The sequence below is a fragment of the Alternaria hordeiaustralica genome (assembly GCF_023758085.1).
Source record: "Alternaria hordeiaustralica strain BMP 2776 chromosome Unknown scaffold_13, whole genome shotgun sequence".
NCBI classification, from domain to species: Eukaryota; Fungi; Ascomycota; class Dothideomycetes; order Pleosporales; family Pleosporaceae; genus Alternaria; species Alternaria hordeiaustralica.
This window is the reverse complement of record NW_026056785.1, coordinates 717,675-734,273: the sequence shown is the minus strand read 5'-3', so window position 1 is coordinate 734,273 and position 16,599 is coordinate 717,675. Positions and strand designations below refer to the sequence as shown.

General features: G+C 53.8%; 4 protein-coding genes across 4 annotated transcripts; 3 read left to right on the top strand and 1 right to left on the bottom strand.

The window, feature by feature from the left end:
* Window positions 1-243: 243 nt before the first annotated feature.
* J4E84_006795 (uncharacterized protein) lies at window positions 244-2,067 on the bottom strand (the record flags this gene model as incomplete). Its single annotated transcript, XM_049389382.1, has 1 exon — window positions 244-2,067. The coding sequence occupies one exon, from the start codon at window positions 2,065-2,067 to the stop codon at window positions 244-246; it is 1,824 nt and encodes a 607-aa protein (XP_049243091.1).
* A 1,450-nt stretch (window positions 2,068-3,517) lies between these two features.
* Window positions 3,518-5,524, top strand: J4E84_006794 (uncharacterized protein; the record flags this gene model as incomplete). Its single annotated transcript, XM_049389381.1, has 1 exon — window positions 3,518-5,524. One exon carries the CDS (start codon window positions 3,518-3,520, stop codon window positions 5,522-5,524), a length of 2,007 nt encoding a protein of 668 aa, XP_049243090.1.
* An 828-nt stretch (window positions 5,525-6,352) lies between these two features.
* J4E84_006793 (uncharacterized protein) lies at window positions 6,353-7,166 on the top strand (the record flags this gene model as incomplete). The annotated part of the gene is made up of 2 exons (XM_049389380.1): window positions 6,353-6,361; window positions 6,657-7,166. The coding sequence occupies 2 exons, from the start codon at window positions 6,353-6,355 to the stop codon at window positions 7,164-7,166; spliced, it is 519 nt and encodes a 172-aa protein (XP_049243089.1).
* A 7,657-nt stretch (window positions 7,167-14,823) lies between these two features.
* On the top strand, window positions 14,824-15,609 carry J4E84_006792 (uncharacterized protein; the record flags this gene model as incomplete). Its single annotated transcript, XM_049389379.1, has 1 exon — window positions 14,824-15,609. One exon carries the CDS (start codon window positions 14,824-14,826, stop codon window positions 15,607-15,609), a length of 786 nt encoding a protein of 261 aa, XP_049243088.1.
* Between the last annotated feature and the right edge of the window lie 990 nt (window positions 15,610-16,599).

Below are 16,599 nucleotides of genomic sequence, written 5' to 3'. Positions count from 1 at the left end.
TTCCTCCTCCTCCGCTTGCCAAAGAAGAAGCCATTCTGAGTAGCAGTAGTAGGAACTTGCTTTGTGGTATCCCGGTAGTCGTGTCGCTCATTAAGTATTGCACCTTTGAAAGATTATAAGAAAAAGACATAGAAAAAAGCAGTGTGCCCAGCGCCATGCAATATGCAGCCAGATGATGAAGAACCAAACTGGCGATGATGATTGGTAAAAGAGGATTAGAGAAGAAGGACTGCTTCGCGTGTCCTACGATGCAGCAACGCACCAGTGGCGGTGGAAAACCCACGCGCTCTTCTGGCATTCTTTGCTGCAGTACTTGGTCCGCCGGCACCGACGGCACTTGGCGAACTGGCGGGTGTACTCTTCCCACTTGCCGCACTTGTAGTATGCGCATTGTCGGATGCCGCCTCGAGAGTCGTCTTTCCGGCATAGGTTGCGCATAACAACGCTGGCCCAGTACTGCATGTCGGACGAGTGATGTCGTACGGTGAACTGCTCAACCAGGGGGAAGATGTTAAAATCGTCTGGAAGTTCGTATTCCTCCAACTCCTCCTCTTCTTCCTCTGCCTTGGGTGTCGAGGCTTCTCCGTCAAGTATCTCGGTGCCAATCTTCAGCTTGGGCACCAGATGCGAGTTCTGGAAGTAGGATCGGAGGTTGCAGTATTTCGACACGTAAGCGAGTAGTTGTAGAGACATGAGCACGTCTTCGTCCCGAGGCATGGCTGCGAGCACGCTAGCTGACGCATTGCGTTCTTGCTGGTATCTTGGTAGCCAGGGAGGCGGTGGGTTGGTGTTGACGACGTTGATGGTCGGTGGCATCGGAGAGAAACCGGTGATGGGGTTGTTCGGCGGGGTGTTGGTGGGGTTGATTAGACTGCCATCGAGCGCTGGACGGTGAGTAATGTTGAACGTCTCGTTGTTCTCGTCTGTGCCTTCCGACGGAGCAGCGATGGGGACTGGTGTGTTGCCAGCATCCAGCATCTCTGCGTTGTCGACAATGTCGGCCATGTTGATCTCATTGTTCTGGATGCCGACGATGGGCTCATTCACAGACGGACCCGCCGCTGTTGCAGCCTCTGCAGACATGTCATCTTGTTGTGCTTCGAGGTCCGACTCGCCAGATACAGACAGCTGGTGTCGGATGGAGGGTCGGCGGCGCGTCCGGGCTAGCCCCGCTCTTGGGCTCGTCTGGCGTGCCTGTGGGGCGCTCGGTGTTGTCGGTGACTCTGGTTGGGAAGTGATCTCCCCTTGCAGGGCGGGGAGCATGGAAGGAAGGCGATCCGCATCTCGCACCGGCCGTAGCGCAAACGCGTCAGGTGTTGCTTCCATGGAGGGTAGCGCCGTGACCAATGGCTGGCCGAGGTTGCGGGTGTTGTTGCCGGGAGCGCCAAACAGCTGTGCCCGGCTTTCGTGGCTGCGATGGTGATGGTGGTGGGGAGGTCGACCGCGTGCAAATGTCGTCCGCTCAGGAGGGGAGCTCAGGGAGAAGGCGGGAATGGGCGTCGCGTCGGCCAAGGGTGCGTCTGTCGGCTGGGGTATCTCAATGGGAGGAGGAATGATGCGCCGTGATCGATCGGCTCGGTGTGAGGAGCTCGACGCAACCTCGCCGGTCCGCGAGGAGTGGTGTCGGCTGGATGCACCGAGACGTGCAGATTTGTGAAACTCAACCTCAGCGCGTGCCCGCATCTTGTCGATGACCTTGATGTAGTTGTCGAGAATGGAGGCGATGACGGGCACCATGTCGGCCTCAACCACACGCGTCCTGACGTTCTCGGAGCCGCGTACGCCAATGTTGAAGATGCATTGGAAGGCGAGGTTCCACTTCCACATGTCCATCATGTCCTTGCTCCGGCCCTCCTTGAGGATGCATATCAGGCGTTCGATGCCGCCATCGACGGTGAGAATGTCCCGTATGCGGGCCGAGGAGGTTGTGAGGTAGGCGAGGTGGTTGAGCGAGTTGATGAGCGGGAGCGTCGATGTGCAGTCGAGGGCGCGGCGGTCGTAGAGGGCGGTGGTGATGCCGACCGACGCCTTGTTGGCGTTGGGGATGCTAAAGTTGACTTCGCGCATGTTTGGAGCTGTGTGGTGCCGTGGCTGGGTGGATGGGCGGGAGCTGGGTGGTGGAGAGGTGCAGGACTAGTGTCGCATGTGGTGGGCAGCAAGCAGGAGGGTTTGGCTGCAGGCTGGGAGCGAGCAAACAGCGGAGCCTGGGGTGAGAGGAGAAGCAGCCAGTTGTTTGTTGATGCTTCAGGCTCGGACGCAATAGAGGGGCCCGTGTGGTGGTGTGCTCAGCGGTGCTCAGACGGCGCTTCACAGCAAACGTGTGCTCGAGGGCGGAAGGAACCCGACAACGCGGTGACGACGGACCACAGCCAGACTCGGACGAGACGAGGCTGTCACGGCACGGCTGTTGGGGGAATAACCAAAGCAGAGGCCGGTGGAAAGGGATGGTGATGGCGGAGATGAGGCGTGTTTGCTGTTGTTAGGGGGACCAGGATGGCTTCGCTGCCGCTGGCTGGCAGGCAAGAGCGCTCTCTGGCGTCGCAGTGGGGCCGCGCAACACTGGTGTCGTCTCGTGTGTCGCTCTACGGGTAGTGGTGCTAAGGCTGGGCTATGGTATGCTGGATGAGGCTGTCGGCGATGAATGGGATGTAGAGAGGCGGTTCGGGTGAGAGGTCATGGGCAGTGGAGCAGCTAGTCCCACTGTTAAGGATTGGCACCGACCGCCCAGAAGGGTAGCCTCGAACCGCTAATTTCATGCGCTACGGGCAAAAGAGAGCACCGAAATGACTGCCCTCACCTTGCACACGCTGTGTTGAATAGCAATATGGCTGCTTGCAAATGTACCCTCCTCGAGGACCGTCAGCACGTGTAGCGACATGTCACGGGCGCCTGTCCCCGCCGTCCACGAGTCCCTCTACCGCCCAAATTCCCTCACACGTCTCCACGCCACAGGTGGCGCCCTTGCCTCTGTCTCTGCCAATGCCGTGAACCCTTGAAACTTGTCTCCCCACTGCATTGCCAGCGAACTGTGACTACTGAAGCTGCGTCTGTTGGCGCCTGCATCTTTCGGCGGCACTCGAGGGCTGCGTGGGGCGCCGGCCTGCTGCACGATGCCACCAAGGCCGCTGACAAAGGCGGCCCTCTCCTTGGGCCTCCCATGCCGTGTCACCACTACGGACTCGACGCATCTGACTCAACGTGCGAGCAATTCACGCATTACGGCCCAAATACGTTGTGACGGGAGTGAAGGGGTACCGGATAGTTCTGCGGGGTGCACAGGGTCGTTGCAGTCCCGTATTTACACATTGTCCCGTCATGGTGAGGGCCATTGGGCACATGAAACTCGCGCGAAGCTCAGAGGTTGCGACCTCACAACGTGAGCTACACAGGAGAACCGCCAACCACCAGCCAATCCACGCCCTGCCATATCAATGGCTGCAGCATTCTATTCTTCACTCTCGTTAACCTGAATAATTAACCCAACCCCATTGCTCCACAGTTTCGGATTTCGGACGCGATGGCCGCCTCTCCCCATGAGACAAAAGTCCAAGACTTCGCATCCGCTCCACCCGCGCCCGACCAGCCAGAGCGCTCTGCTTCAGATTCGGCCGCCCCTCCACATCTGACTATCGATACCCAGTTCAACGAGCAGAGAAGTCGCGGCCGCTCGGCAACTGCGACTACGGCGACTGCAGCATCGACGAACCGGGAAGACATCCTCTCCCCTGACCGCTTCTCAGTTGATTCTACCCTGCGCCGACGCATAACGCGATCGCATACCGTCAAGCACTACCAGTCCCCGACGCGCCCGTACCAGCACCAGGAACCCGGTGCGGAGCCCGGTGTCGACACCAAGAACGAGACCGATGGCGCCAACTACCACCACCTATACGCGCGATGCCAGATTACCGTCGTAGACTTCTCCGACGAAAAGGTCGAGTGCCATGAGCTGGACAACGATACATTGGAGGACTTCCTCAACTACCCAAAGGAAGACTGGGTGGCCTGTCGGTGGATCAATGTCAATGGCCTGTCCTGGGACGTGATTCGTTCCCTGGGAAACCACAAGAATCTGCACAGGCTGGCCATTGAGGATTTGATGAGCACCCAGAGTAGGACAAAGGTGGACTGGTACTCCGATCAGGCCTTCTTGCTCCTGACGCTGTCCAAACTCGTGCGGACGCCCATGGATGAGGACTCCGAGAGCGACTCCGACTCGGATTCCGACGACAGCGAACGACGACGGCACAAGGCTCGCTCCCGCTCCCGCTCGCGGCACCCTCAGAAGAAGAAGGAGAAGAAGAAGTCGCTGTACAAGAAAGCGAAGAACCTGCTCTTCCCCAAGAGCGAAGCCAAGAAGCAGGTACGCAAGGATGAGATGATGAGCGCATTGGACAATCTAGAGAAGCAGCTCGACGACACGCCCTTCGAGAAGGTCAAGATATCCACCCCACCCGCCACCACCGCCGTACGCACCCTCCAACGCTACCGTGGCGGTTACAATCTAGATCGGATCGTATACCTAGAGCAGCACTCTGCCCTCACCGAAAAGCACCTGACCGTCAGCGTCGAGCAAGTCAGCATCTTCCTGCTCGCTGACAACTCTGTAATCTCCTTCTTCGAGCACTCCGCCGACGACGTCGAAGACATGATACTCAAGCGTCTCCGCACCGAAGACACCATCCTGCGCCGCAGCCAAGACAGCAGCATGATCGTCCAAGCCATAATCGACGCCATAGTCGATCTCGCCATTCCCGTTGTAGCCGCCTACGAAGACGCCATGGGCGAGCTCGAACTCGATGTCCTCGAAGATCCTGAGCTGCACCACTCCCAACTCCTCTACCTGCTCACCTCTGAACTCTCCATCCTCCGCAACACCATCCAGCCCATCGTCTCTTTGATCAACTCTCTGCGTGATCACAAAGCCGACCCCATGGCCCAAGCCACCATGATGAGCCAGAGTACCGCTAACCTCGCTACCCGCAAGACCATGACGCAAATCAACATCAGCCCCCTCGCACACACGTACCTTGGTGATGTGGAGGACCACTGCATCATGATCACCGCTTCCCTGGACCAAATGCGTCGCGCAGCCGACAACCTCATCGACCTAATCTTCAACATGATGGGTGCCTTCCAAAACGAATCCATGAAAATCCTCACCGCCGTAACCATCTTCTTCCTCCCGCTTACTTTCCTCGTCGGATATTTCGGACAAAACTTCGAGCGCTTCAACGGCGTGCAACACCACTCCGACGCTTTCTTTTGGGTTATTGCGGTGCCGGTTATGGTTGTTACACTACTGGTGCTCATGGCTGATCGCATACTACGCAAGATTAGGCACTGGAGTGGGAAGTTGAAGAGGAGGGAGGCGAAGAGACGGGCGGTTAGGAAGGGTAAGGTTGGTGGGAATGGGATTTTGGGTGATGGGATTGGGTTGAGTAATGGGGTTAGGGGACAGCAGGGCATGCATCATAAGAGGAGGCAGACTATGTATAGTAAGGGGAATATTGGGTCGTTTTAGGTTGTTGGCATGGAGTCATTTTCGGTGTTGGAAGGATGTGGAATGGGTGAGCCTTTCTGGGCGAGTACCGGCGGGCTTTTGTGTAAAACTTGCATACTGGCATTTTGCGAATTACCTTGATAGACTGTATAGAAGATACCCTGTTTCACGCTCGCGGTTGTATTCTAGTGTGTCTGCGGGTCGTTGCTACTACCTACGTACCAGGGGCGGCTTCCTTCAGGGCGATGGCGTCATGGCGTTATAACATGCCTTCCCCGGCCATCCAGTCGTCCAACTCACCTGTCCACAACCATAACAACACTCACTCACCTGTCCACCGCCACGACAACACTCTACGAACAGAAACAATGCGACGGGCCATCGACACGTCCGCTGGTGGCCTGGTCCGCTGCCGCGATTCGCATGTTCGGCCAGACGCTTTCATATCATCAAGTCCATGAAATGAGGTACCATGGTTGGCACTACCTTTGAAGCTACTACCTAACTGTGCTAATCTTTTTGGTACCCGAATTTTAGGACGCAAGCTTTTCTGCACAGCACAGTTAAGTCTGCTTATTTTTTAAGAAGATTATTATACGTATCGCTATGGACGCCACCAAGAATGGATGGACGAGCGTGAGACCGGAGAGCGATGAAGAGCGATTCGGTATGCGGTCGCAAGAACGGCAAACCGCCTTCGACAAGATCGAAGCCGAGCATAGCACTATCGAGATCGATCGCGTGCTTTGGGCGTTCTGCCAGTTCGCCAGACTAGACTTTGTGGAGGCGTTGGCAGCGTCAGATGCTGTTTGGAATGCAGAGACCGATTTTGTGCGCACGAGCGCTGCTATGGATGCCGTAAGGCTCTGGCAACAAAAGCCAGAAGTAAAGAACGACGTCGCATTCTCCAACGCCGTCGCACCCGTCTCCCGCCCCCATACCGCCTCCGGGAAAGCATCGCGGACAAGATCAGGACGAAGTGAGGGCGGCCAAGAGGCCAGCCTTGGAAGATCAGCGGTTGTCGCAGCTCGCTGTAAAGATCGAGACGGCAACCTTTGTGCCGTATCAAGGACAAAGGGTGCAGAAGTGGTTAGTAAACTCCCTGTACGAACTGCATATGAGACAACAACTGACTTTGTAAACCGATCTTTAGGCCCACATTTATCCATGGAGCGCGTTTAGAGAAGAGCGCCCGGAGCGACTGGAGCTGTTTTGGGCTACCATGAAAATCTTCTGGAAGAAGGCAGACGTAGACGCATGGCGCGAGCAGATCTTTGTCGACAACAATGCGAGCTCCAGAGGCACAGAGAACGTCGCCAACATGATCTCGCTGACCTCAACACTACACACCTTCCACACTCAAGGTGCGTTCGCGCTGCGCCCTGTACAAATCTCCGACGACAAGAAGCAGTTGGAACTAGAGTTCCATTGGTTGATCATAGAGGAGCGCGAGAGAGGTACCAAGGCCAAGCTCATGGATATACCGGAGTCCTCCAAAGACCGGACAGAGTCTGGCGACGGCTACGGCCCGTTTGCACGAAGGGATCCCAACGGCAGCCAGCTCCTGAAGAGCGGACATAGATTCATCATGTCTACCGACGACCCGGTCAACAAACCGTTGCCGGACACAGGTAAGACCTGTACCTGTACAAAACGCATGTGAATTATACACTGACTTCGTAATCTCATGTTCTAGGCCTGCTCACTTTGCAGTGGCACCTCCAACGTATCCTCGCGATGTCTGGCGCGGCTGGTTGGCGCAAAGAAGCTTTCGATGACGACGGCGACGATGATGCGGATGGTGTGCCCGCTCGGGATGTTGACGGCTGGATCCGACAACTCCCTGAATCACCCTTCGGCTATCAAAGCCCTCCAGCCAGTGGGCTCGAAGATACAGGTGAAGATCGTGCGTTTAGATGAACGCTATCCAACGATAGTTTCTCAACCTTTACAAACACCAAACTCCTCTTGACATCCTCTGTCTACCGCGCAATAATCTTCCGTGATACCGCAATTCCCATGCCTACTACAACACTGTCCAGTCCTACAGAGATAGCCCTTCCCCTTTCCCTTCGCCTTCTTCCCACACGTCAGATCAGGTGTAATTCTCTCCCATGGAATACTATCGTCGGTGGTGTCGCACTTTGCGAAGGGTGTTTGGCAGCTCACTTCAGATCTTGTGAGGGGGTATGGGAGGCGGGCGGTGCGGTACCATTGTGAGGGTGAAGATTCGCCGAGACATTGCGCGACGGTCACGGCTATAGGATTACCATCAGCCAAAGGGCATTTGCAGATGCATGAGGGTGGAATTGAAGACTTACTTCTTATACCCCTCTCCTGCACAACAGCAATCATATAATCAATCAGCTCACCCTGCGTCCAAAGTTCCTGGTCATGCGCCTCAACAATACTATACCCCTTCTCCAGCCCCTCCACAAAAAGCTTCTTGGCCTCACCAACCGTATCTTTGGCTTGATACTTCCAGTCTTTCGTATTCAAATCCCCGATAATAACATGGTATTCAAGTTCTTTCAGCACACTGAGCGCCTGGCTGTTCACAGAGAGCAGGGGCGGGCGCATATAGTACGGGAAGAAGCCCAGGATATCCATCATGGCGTCTTCGAGTTTGATCATTTCGCTGCGAATGGCGGTGGGGGAGAGCGTGGAGAGGTCCACGTGGCTCCATCTAGATTGACTCTCGATTAGTTGCGTGTTTACCTGGACATGACTGACCAATTGGTGGAATGAAGTGGTATGATAAGGTAGGTTTCTTACGTATGCGACCCGATCTGATGACCCATATCGATCATCCGGCGTAGCGTCGCGTTGTGATCGTATATGGTGCCCCTGTTCTCTCCGTTGATGAACCATGTCGCTTTGAAGCCCGCGACTTCCATCCTGGATGAATATGTCAGCGTGAGACACGCACGCCAGGCCATGCGGTCTGATGGAAATGGGATAATACCTGTCGAGGATGTCTGCGGAGTAAACCCCTGGTCCGTCGTCGAAAGCGGGGGCGATGACTCCGGGCGTTGTACATGAGTAGATTTGTACACCGAAGGGGAGTGCGGAGGTGGATGATGTCAGAGTGGTGAGAGCGGCGATGGCGCCTGTTATGGGACCGAGTTTTATGCCCATCGTTGAAGCTGGCGTATCGTTTGACTAGGGGATGGAAGATTGGATATCCGCGTGTCTAATGTGGGCTTTGGATGAAGAGGATGAGTAACAGGCAAGCGAATTTGCTAGTAAGCCAGCTCTAAACTTTCCCATCCTATAGCTTATGATATGTGCATCGACATAGCAATTAGCTCGAGCCAGACGTTAGCGCTTGAAAAGGTGTGTAAGCGTTATACGTTCCCGCGTGATCAACGATGATGGCTGGGCCGCCGGGGGACTATATCCAGGTACACACATGGTTGAGTAATCACACATCGCATTTACAAACCCGCTCTTCTCTTGTGGAGCGTACGCGTGTAAGCATGGAATATCTGAATCGCGGATCCAGATCTCAAAGTCACCATCAGCTTCGGCGCTTACATAGGCGATGCTAAGGTTTAATTGACCCGGCTTGGAGCTGACCGCGACCCGGGATGCGACTGGGATGAACCCGTTTGCTGGAAAGGCTTGAGCGGGATCTACGGACATAGCGTGGTTTGATTACTTTACGTTGCTGTAGGTATATACACATGTGTTGGGTCTCTTCGCTCGATTGCAGTGTGGTGTTTAGGATGAGGGTACATTACTTCGTTGGTGAGATCATGCGCTACCTAGGCTGCGACTCACGTGACTGGGTCGTTGCCTTCCCAAGCTCTTGTGTGGACGATAATTCTCTTTTCGAGAGGACCTGATTGGATGGGTACATATGGATTTCGGAAGTTGTGAGTCGCTCGGCGTCGCGTCACCGCAGTACCATGGATTGCCTTCCCAAAGATGAGGAAGGTACTACCTACTTAAAGCATTCTCCTACCAATTGACACGAACCCCCAAAAATCTTTTCCTTTAAACTTCGCAAATACAACCCTCAAGAACACCCAGATACCCTGCATTACATCTCTCAATACCGCGGCACCCCATACCCAGTCCGCCGCGTACGATGGATGACGTTTCCGTCCCCAACCGACAGTCGCAGTCCAAACTGTTCTCACTTCCCTCCGAACTGCGCAATCTAGTGTATGGCTACTACCTTACAGCTCCGGGCGGGTATCATTACCGTTATGAGACGAACAGACTGACCGAGATGGACGGCACTCCCATCGACCTTGAGTTTTTGTCTACCTGCAAATTTGCTGCTGCAGAAATGCACGGCCTCATATTCACCCTCAACACCGTCAAGTTCTCTACGTTTTACAACGAAGCTACATCAGATCATGCAGGACAGTATCACTACATGCAGCTTAGGGATGAAGGCAGCAGGTCACGCCTACTACGAGCGTTCCGTGGATGCATCGACCAAGACAGCTGCAACAAATTGGAGGCAGTCTTTCCACAATTCCTACCCGTCATCAGACAACTTCGCGGCATGGGAGTGATCAGTGTCGATGGTCTTGCCGATGACTCCTGGGGTGAAGCTCCGTCGCTCTATCGCCGATTCGTCATACGGGCTTTAGAGGCCCTTCTTGAAGATGCTGATTGGAACATGGAAGGCTCGAACCACAAAACCATTGAGGTTGTCTCACTGCAACATTCACCTTGGCTTATACCGGACAGCAACGACATAGCTGATATCAGGCGCAGTCTGCAGCATAACTTACACCTTCTCCAAAGCCTGCAACGAACTAAATACAGTTTCTCCGCGGCATCGGCCGCAACCCGCTTCTTCTCGTCAATGCCTGCATCTATACGATGCCGCTTTCGTCGCGTGCTCTTGGATGAGAACCACGTAGCTGCTGCTTGGCCCGAGTGCCATGTCCAAGGCTTGCTTCCCTACTGTCAAGAGAATGGAGCACTTCGAATAGAACGACGGGTGGATTTGTGGAGAAACGCGCTTCCTGCCGGTGCTTCCAGAATGAACGGCTTTTATTGTGGCCAAGGTCGTTTGCGTCCGCTGCGTGCTGAGTATATCACCAGATCGTGCTTAGCACCATGGATCATGGAGGCGCTTGCCCTTGACGATCTAGGCATGCCACCTCAATGCTTCAAGTTGGTGTTCAACGGGCAGCCAATACCTGAGAGGAGCGCCGAAGTGTTCAAGATCGTGCAGCGAGATGCCGCATGGCAGACAGTATTCGAAGAGCATCGCGCAGATCATCACAACAAGATGAGCTGGTTCGAAACGAGGCGCAACGCCAGCTACCAGATGAGAGGCTTTTCGGAAGCTCTCGCTGCGATTGCTGACGGTACTTCTATAGTGAGCTGTGACTTCAGCCTCGCTAGTGTCGATTACTCGTCTTCCATAAGGCAGGCTGCTCAGGGATGGTCGATGAAGGAATGGGAGGAGCAATGGAGTAAGCACGAACCTCGTACCTTTGATGTTGCAGTGCCATGAAGATGGGGGTTTGCCTTCGTGAGATTTGTGAGAACTTATCAGCGACCGAGGGGTTCGCTAAACATGCGGAAGAAGTCGTTGGAGTATAGGTTCGAGCCTCGCGGGTAACAGCCTTGCGCAAAAAGGCGCGAGCATCTCATTCCGCATCCAGTCGGCTTTAGAGATGGCAGTTGCAAGCTGTGGTGACGAATAGGATGGTTACCCAACAGGTAGAGGGCGGCTTTGAGTAATATTGCTGATGATATATAAGAAGCTCTCGCCCGTAGGCACCAGAAGGCGATTTTGTCGTTTGAGGGAAGAACAAATAGGTGCCCTGCAGCCTACATTCGATTCAGGATAGATCTTTGTATAGTATTGTAGCAACGTAGCCTTCTTACCTCTTTTCTAAAGTGGCGGCTACCCGGTGTAATCGTGACGCGCGAATATAGGGGTCCACCTAAGCTAGCTACCTCGGCAGCTAGCGTCTTGGCGCCCAATGAACGCGCGATTTTCGTGATCCTCTTGATGGCGGCTCCATTTCTCCCCTTCTTTGGGCTGCACCGACAAGAATCACAGAGGCAGCTTTCAAAGACCACCTATTGCCTGCCACCAAGTATGGCTTCGGAAGCTGTTGGTCATGAGGTCACTTGGGGTGGGCGGGGCTGATGCCTGCCGAGGTCCCAACATATTTCACCTTTGACACTCCTTACGACGAGCAGCATGCGCGGTGTATTCAGGCATCTGCTTTGTCTTGGTTGGGGTTAATCCGTACGAATCCATACGTTGAAGTCACTTCATCAGCCGCCCGCGCCACTGCATTCCCCGTTGCACTCGTCCTCCTACCCTCCTAAGATACCGTCGGCACCATCTCGGACTGACACAATGGCACAAGCAAGCGTATCCAACCCCCTACGAGAGCTGCGCGACCGATTTCATCGTCATCATCATCGCTACGAGCATGGGTAATCGTGCAATCTGGCGTTAGGAAAGATGGCCATTTACGAAAGGCGTGCCTTCGGAATACCACTCAGAGACGGCGGAAACACAGGGCTTGCCGTTCGGAATTAACGTCACGTATTTCCCAACGCAAGCTTCAACACCCGCTCCGCCCACCTGGTTCAACAGCATCGTAAGCCTTCAGACCTCTTTGATTGCCTGTCGCAGCGGCGCAGAAGGCTTGCGCAATGCGCTCAACGTTGGTGGCCTGGACTCCCCTATTGCCCTGGGCGACCAGCGGGTTGTGATTGTTGACGAGAGGTCAGCGCGCATCGACTCCGCATTCGATATACGCGCCATAGCCTTTGAGGCTTTCTCTTCACCCTAGTTCCCTACCCCTCTCAGCCCTTGGTGGATGCTGCTTTTTTCGCTCGTACTTCTGGCGCTAGAGCTTGCTTTTGCTTGGGTAATCTCCACATCCAGTTTCGACTCATCCCGCTTCTATACTCTGCCATGATATCGGCCACCAGCAAGCTTCTAGCCATTCTGGTGAATCCAAAGCCAGTATCATACGAAACTTGGGCTTGCCACGGCTCTTGTTATCTAGCTACTTCTAGGTACGAACACGCAAGTACCACCTTACTAGCACCTGCAGATGCCAGCCTCCACCCCGTCGCATGTGCATGGCATGTGATATTATGTCTCCATAGGTGGCTGGATGAGATAATGTAGGATGTTCAAGCGCGAGTCAAAAACCGGTAAGTCTCTCGCCTTTGGTGGGTGCAGGTTATAACGACGACTTTCATCGATTCCGACTCGAGCTGCACAACAACTACCCTGAAGTCCGCTATGACGCAGCGAAAGCTTTCGACCTACCAGGGCTGGAAATCACAATACCTCAGAACGAAACGCGCAAAACCAAGTGTTCCTTTTAACAAGACTCCTTTCGGAAAACTACCAACGGAGTTGAAGGACGAGATTTATCGCTATTACTATGAGGTTCCTGGCGGTTATGTTGTCAATCCATCCACCAACAAGTTAAGGACAGCTGATGGTAACCCCATAGATCTATCACTAGGATCAGTTTGTCTCGATCTTCGAGCACAGACCCACGGCCTGGCCTTCGAGATGAACGCTGTTCATGCTACCACTACCTCACCAGAGTCGGAGTTCAGAACGTCTGCGGAGCGTTGGAGTCAAGCTGTTCGGCTCAATCACTTGTTGGACTGTGCTACTTTATTCGCTACTCGCTCGCTCATTTCCGACAACGTACTCGACGACATTCTTGGAAACTTTCCGGAATACGACAGGGTTCTCGGATACTCCAAATATTGCGACATGTGGCGTTATTCCTCAGGATCGATGATGAGTGCCACCGAAGGCCCATCTACGGAACGGAAATTCCTTCGCTACGCTTTAGACCTCCTACAACAGCAACCTGGCTTTGCAGCAAAGATCCCAAGGCACTTGTTCAAGCTGAGAATCAAGGCAAAGCTGGACGGCCCATCAAGCCTGGACTTTTGGCGCATGACGAACGAACCTGGTACCATAATCAACCCGATCGAATTACCTCTACTGGGTAGTACGCTGCTACCTGCCGGATATACAAGTAATAGCTACTCAGCTGCCGCAGTCATGATCATTTTTCTAGCGCGGTACATCCAGCACCCTGTGTTCATGCAAATTCGAGATGTACATTTGCATGAAGATCGACCATCGGCAGCATTTCCAGAATGTCATGCAGAGCCGTTTGTGGACTTTTTGACGATCAACTCGAATCTCAAAGTTCACCGCAACGTTAGCTTGTGGCGCAACATTTGGGCTTCGGTATGCAAGGAAAGAAGTAACGGGGTAGGGCGAGTGGATGAGATTTGTAAGCCATCATTATGAGATACGTTGCGAAAAGCTGTACTAATTCGTTCCAAGTGTCTCAAACAATCTATCGCTGGATGGTTGAAGCCGAGCAAGTCATGGCCAGTGTTGGCCGTGACAGGGGGGTCTTTCGTCTGCAGTTCGACTGCGACGCCATGCCTGACTTCGCGAAAGAGATATTCGACATGATGCAAGAAGATGCGGCATGGCAATACGCGTGTGGCGAATCCCTGCGGAAGGCCCGTCTGCTAGGCGATCCGGTGCATGATGACCGGTTTCTGTGGGATCCACATGGACTGCTCGATGGCAAGCTACTCCGGATGAACAAGCCCCCGTCGTTGTTTTCTTGCAACTTCAGTTACGGGATAGACACTAAGCTGCGCGAGTCTATCCTGGAGAAGGATTGGTCTGACCCAGAGTGGTGGCAGTCTTACCAACGGCGGTTCATGTGTTCCAACGATTGGGCGGAAACATGGAGGGCACAAACAGCGGGAGAGTCTTTCGGTGATCCGATCATCTTGGACTGAAGCACAAGGCTAAGCCTTCTTTGTCATTCTTTTGGTTCTTGTTAAATCATCCTGTAATGCTAGTATGTTGCTGTCGCTGTTCTTGAAAGATCTTCTATTGCCACATTTGTTTGAAGATATCGGATCCGGATGCCTTACTTTACCTAAGCACTCATCAATTAGATCATCAAAACGACCCCGCAGATGGCGGTTGACCCTTTACCGGGGCTCGTTGCTTTTCTGGCGCCTAGTGGGCCTGATCCGTACCTGCCCATGTTGCCAAGTTCTAGTCGAAACGGGTGAGCGCTAGCAAGCCTCGACCGTCGGACGAACCATAGATAACAGATGCGCGCCATCAGAAGCCACTCGATCATCACCTCGACCTATCTGTATGCATCTATACAGCGCCGCCATTGCGAATCTCATTGGTATCCTTTGTACGCAATTTCCAATTGAAGAATAACGGCTAGGTTCACATGCTAATCGTTTTCAAGATCATCATCAGCGTCATCGAAACGTTCTATCGCGTTGTTTCAAGCAACATGGGTGCATTCACCTCGACGCCGAATGGGAGCCGGTGGAGACATCGTGCTGAGCCGGACGATCTTTCCTTCGAGCTGTTCGCGAAACATATCGAACTACTGAACAAGGCTTACCGACACCCTTCCCATCCCGATGAGCGCCTTAAGTTTGAGAAGTTCATGGAAGTCGATTTGGAATGGCTCGAGAAATTCATGGCGGACCGCGGTCTGAATCCTGGAGATGCCTATTACATCACTCGAGTGCTTCGCGCGATGGTCTTCGCCAAAGACACGAATCCCAATATGATCGCTAGGCTGGAACCAACTGGCGCCATCCTTGAACGAACCTGCCAAGATCAGGATGGCGACGCAGATGCCCTCCTCGCTGTGTATCATGGAGAAGGCAAATACGTTCGTCCCGTCCCGAAGCCAGACTCACCCAACATCGTACTGCCTCCTATAGATGCGATCTGCGCACAAGAGATCATTTGCGATCGGGGCACCCGTTGCTCGTACAAACACAATGGGGAAGAGCAGTATCATATGGAAATTCCACAGAGAGGTGCGGGTAAACATACTCATCACCGCGACGTGGTTGCAGACGCGATACAGGCTCTTCGTGCGTGGGATCCAGAGTTCTACAGACGTGGCAACAAAGCGCTGAAAGGATTGTGCATGCAGGGTGGAGCCCCGTGCAGAGCCCTCTTGGATGACGATGTACCCGTCGGGACAGGGAAAGCAGCTAGTCAACGGAGAAGGCGGCAACGTGCTAAGCAGAAGACATCAGAGCAGGGTGTTGGACAATGATGCCGGCGGCAGTTACTTGCTGGAGGGAGACATGCGGGTGTGCCCTTGAGCTGTTGAAATGGTGTGCCATTGTCTCCATTCTAATGCTCGTCATGCCTTTTTACCTATTAAGCCTAAATGAGGCTTTCGCAACGCGCCTGCCACCTGCTGCCTCGGTAGACAAGTTTCTCATGACACAATACGCGGCCCTTTCCAGCTCATCCATCTGACTGGACTGAAGCGCGTGATCAGTTATCTGTATCAATTTATCTATCTCTTTTATTTCTTGTCAAAAGCTCTCGTCCCCTTGGTATTCTGCTGTATCTACACCCACACGCGCATCATCAAGCCGGTTTATGGCTGTTTGGAAACATCCTGTCACTGCTAGTATGCGAATGAGTATCTGCCGTGTGACGACCCCCATGATTCTAATGTGATTTGCATCGCGCAATTACGTACTACCAGCACTCATCTAATCCATCGCTTGCAAGTTTCCACGACGCGGGCTGTCTCCTGCGCCATCATCTAAAAATTGTAGAAAAGCAAGTGGCTGAGCGGCTACCTGCTCCGACGCGCCAGACTAGCGGTTTATCTAAGGCGTTCTCTCCGGGAGGGATCCTTTTGTTTTGCTGGGGTCGCAGGGGTAGACACGAAAGCCTAGGCCGTGGCGCCTCTTGCAGGGTAGGGTGTAACTCGAGAAAACAAAAGAGCGCGGATGCTTGGAGACACCATGCCGATACGCCTGCGACTGCATAATTGCACAAATGATATATCGATAATGATTGAACCGCTGTACAGCTTTTACAAGCCAGAGAACGAGAGTGCCTCCACAATCTCTTCGTTCCAACACCTACATCATGCAGCGGGCAAGAACTCACCCCAGTCCCCGCATCCATCACTATTACATGGAGCGTCGACGTGGAGAAGGACTTCGGACTGGCGCTGCCCCTATGGCCATGCGCCAAACTAGACTAGATTGGTCGACAGATGGTCTCAAAGTTCGACCACCCA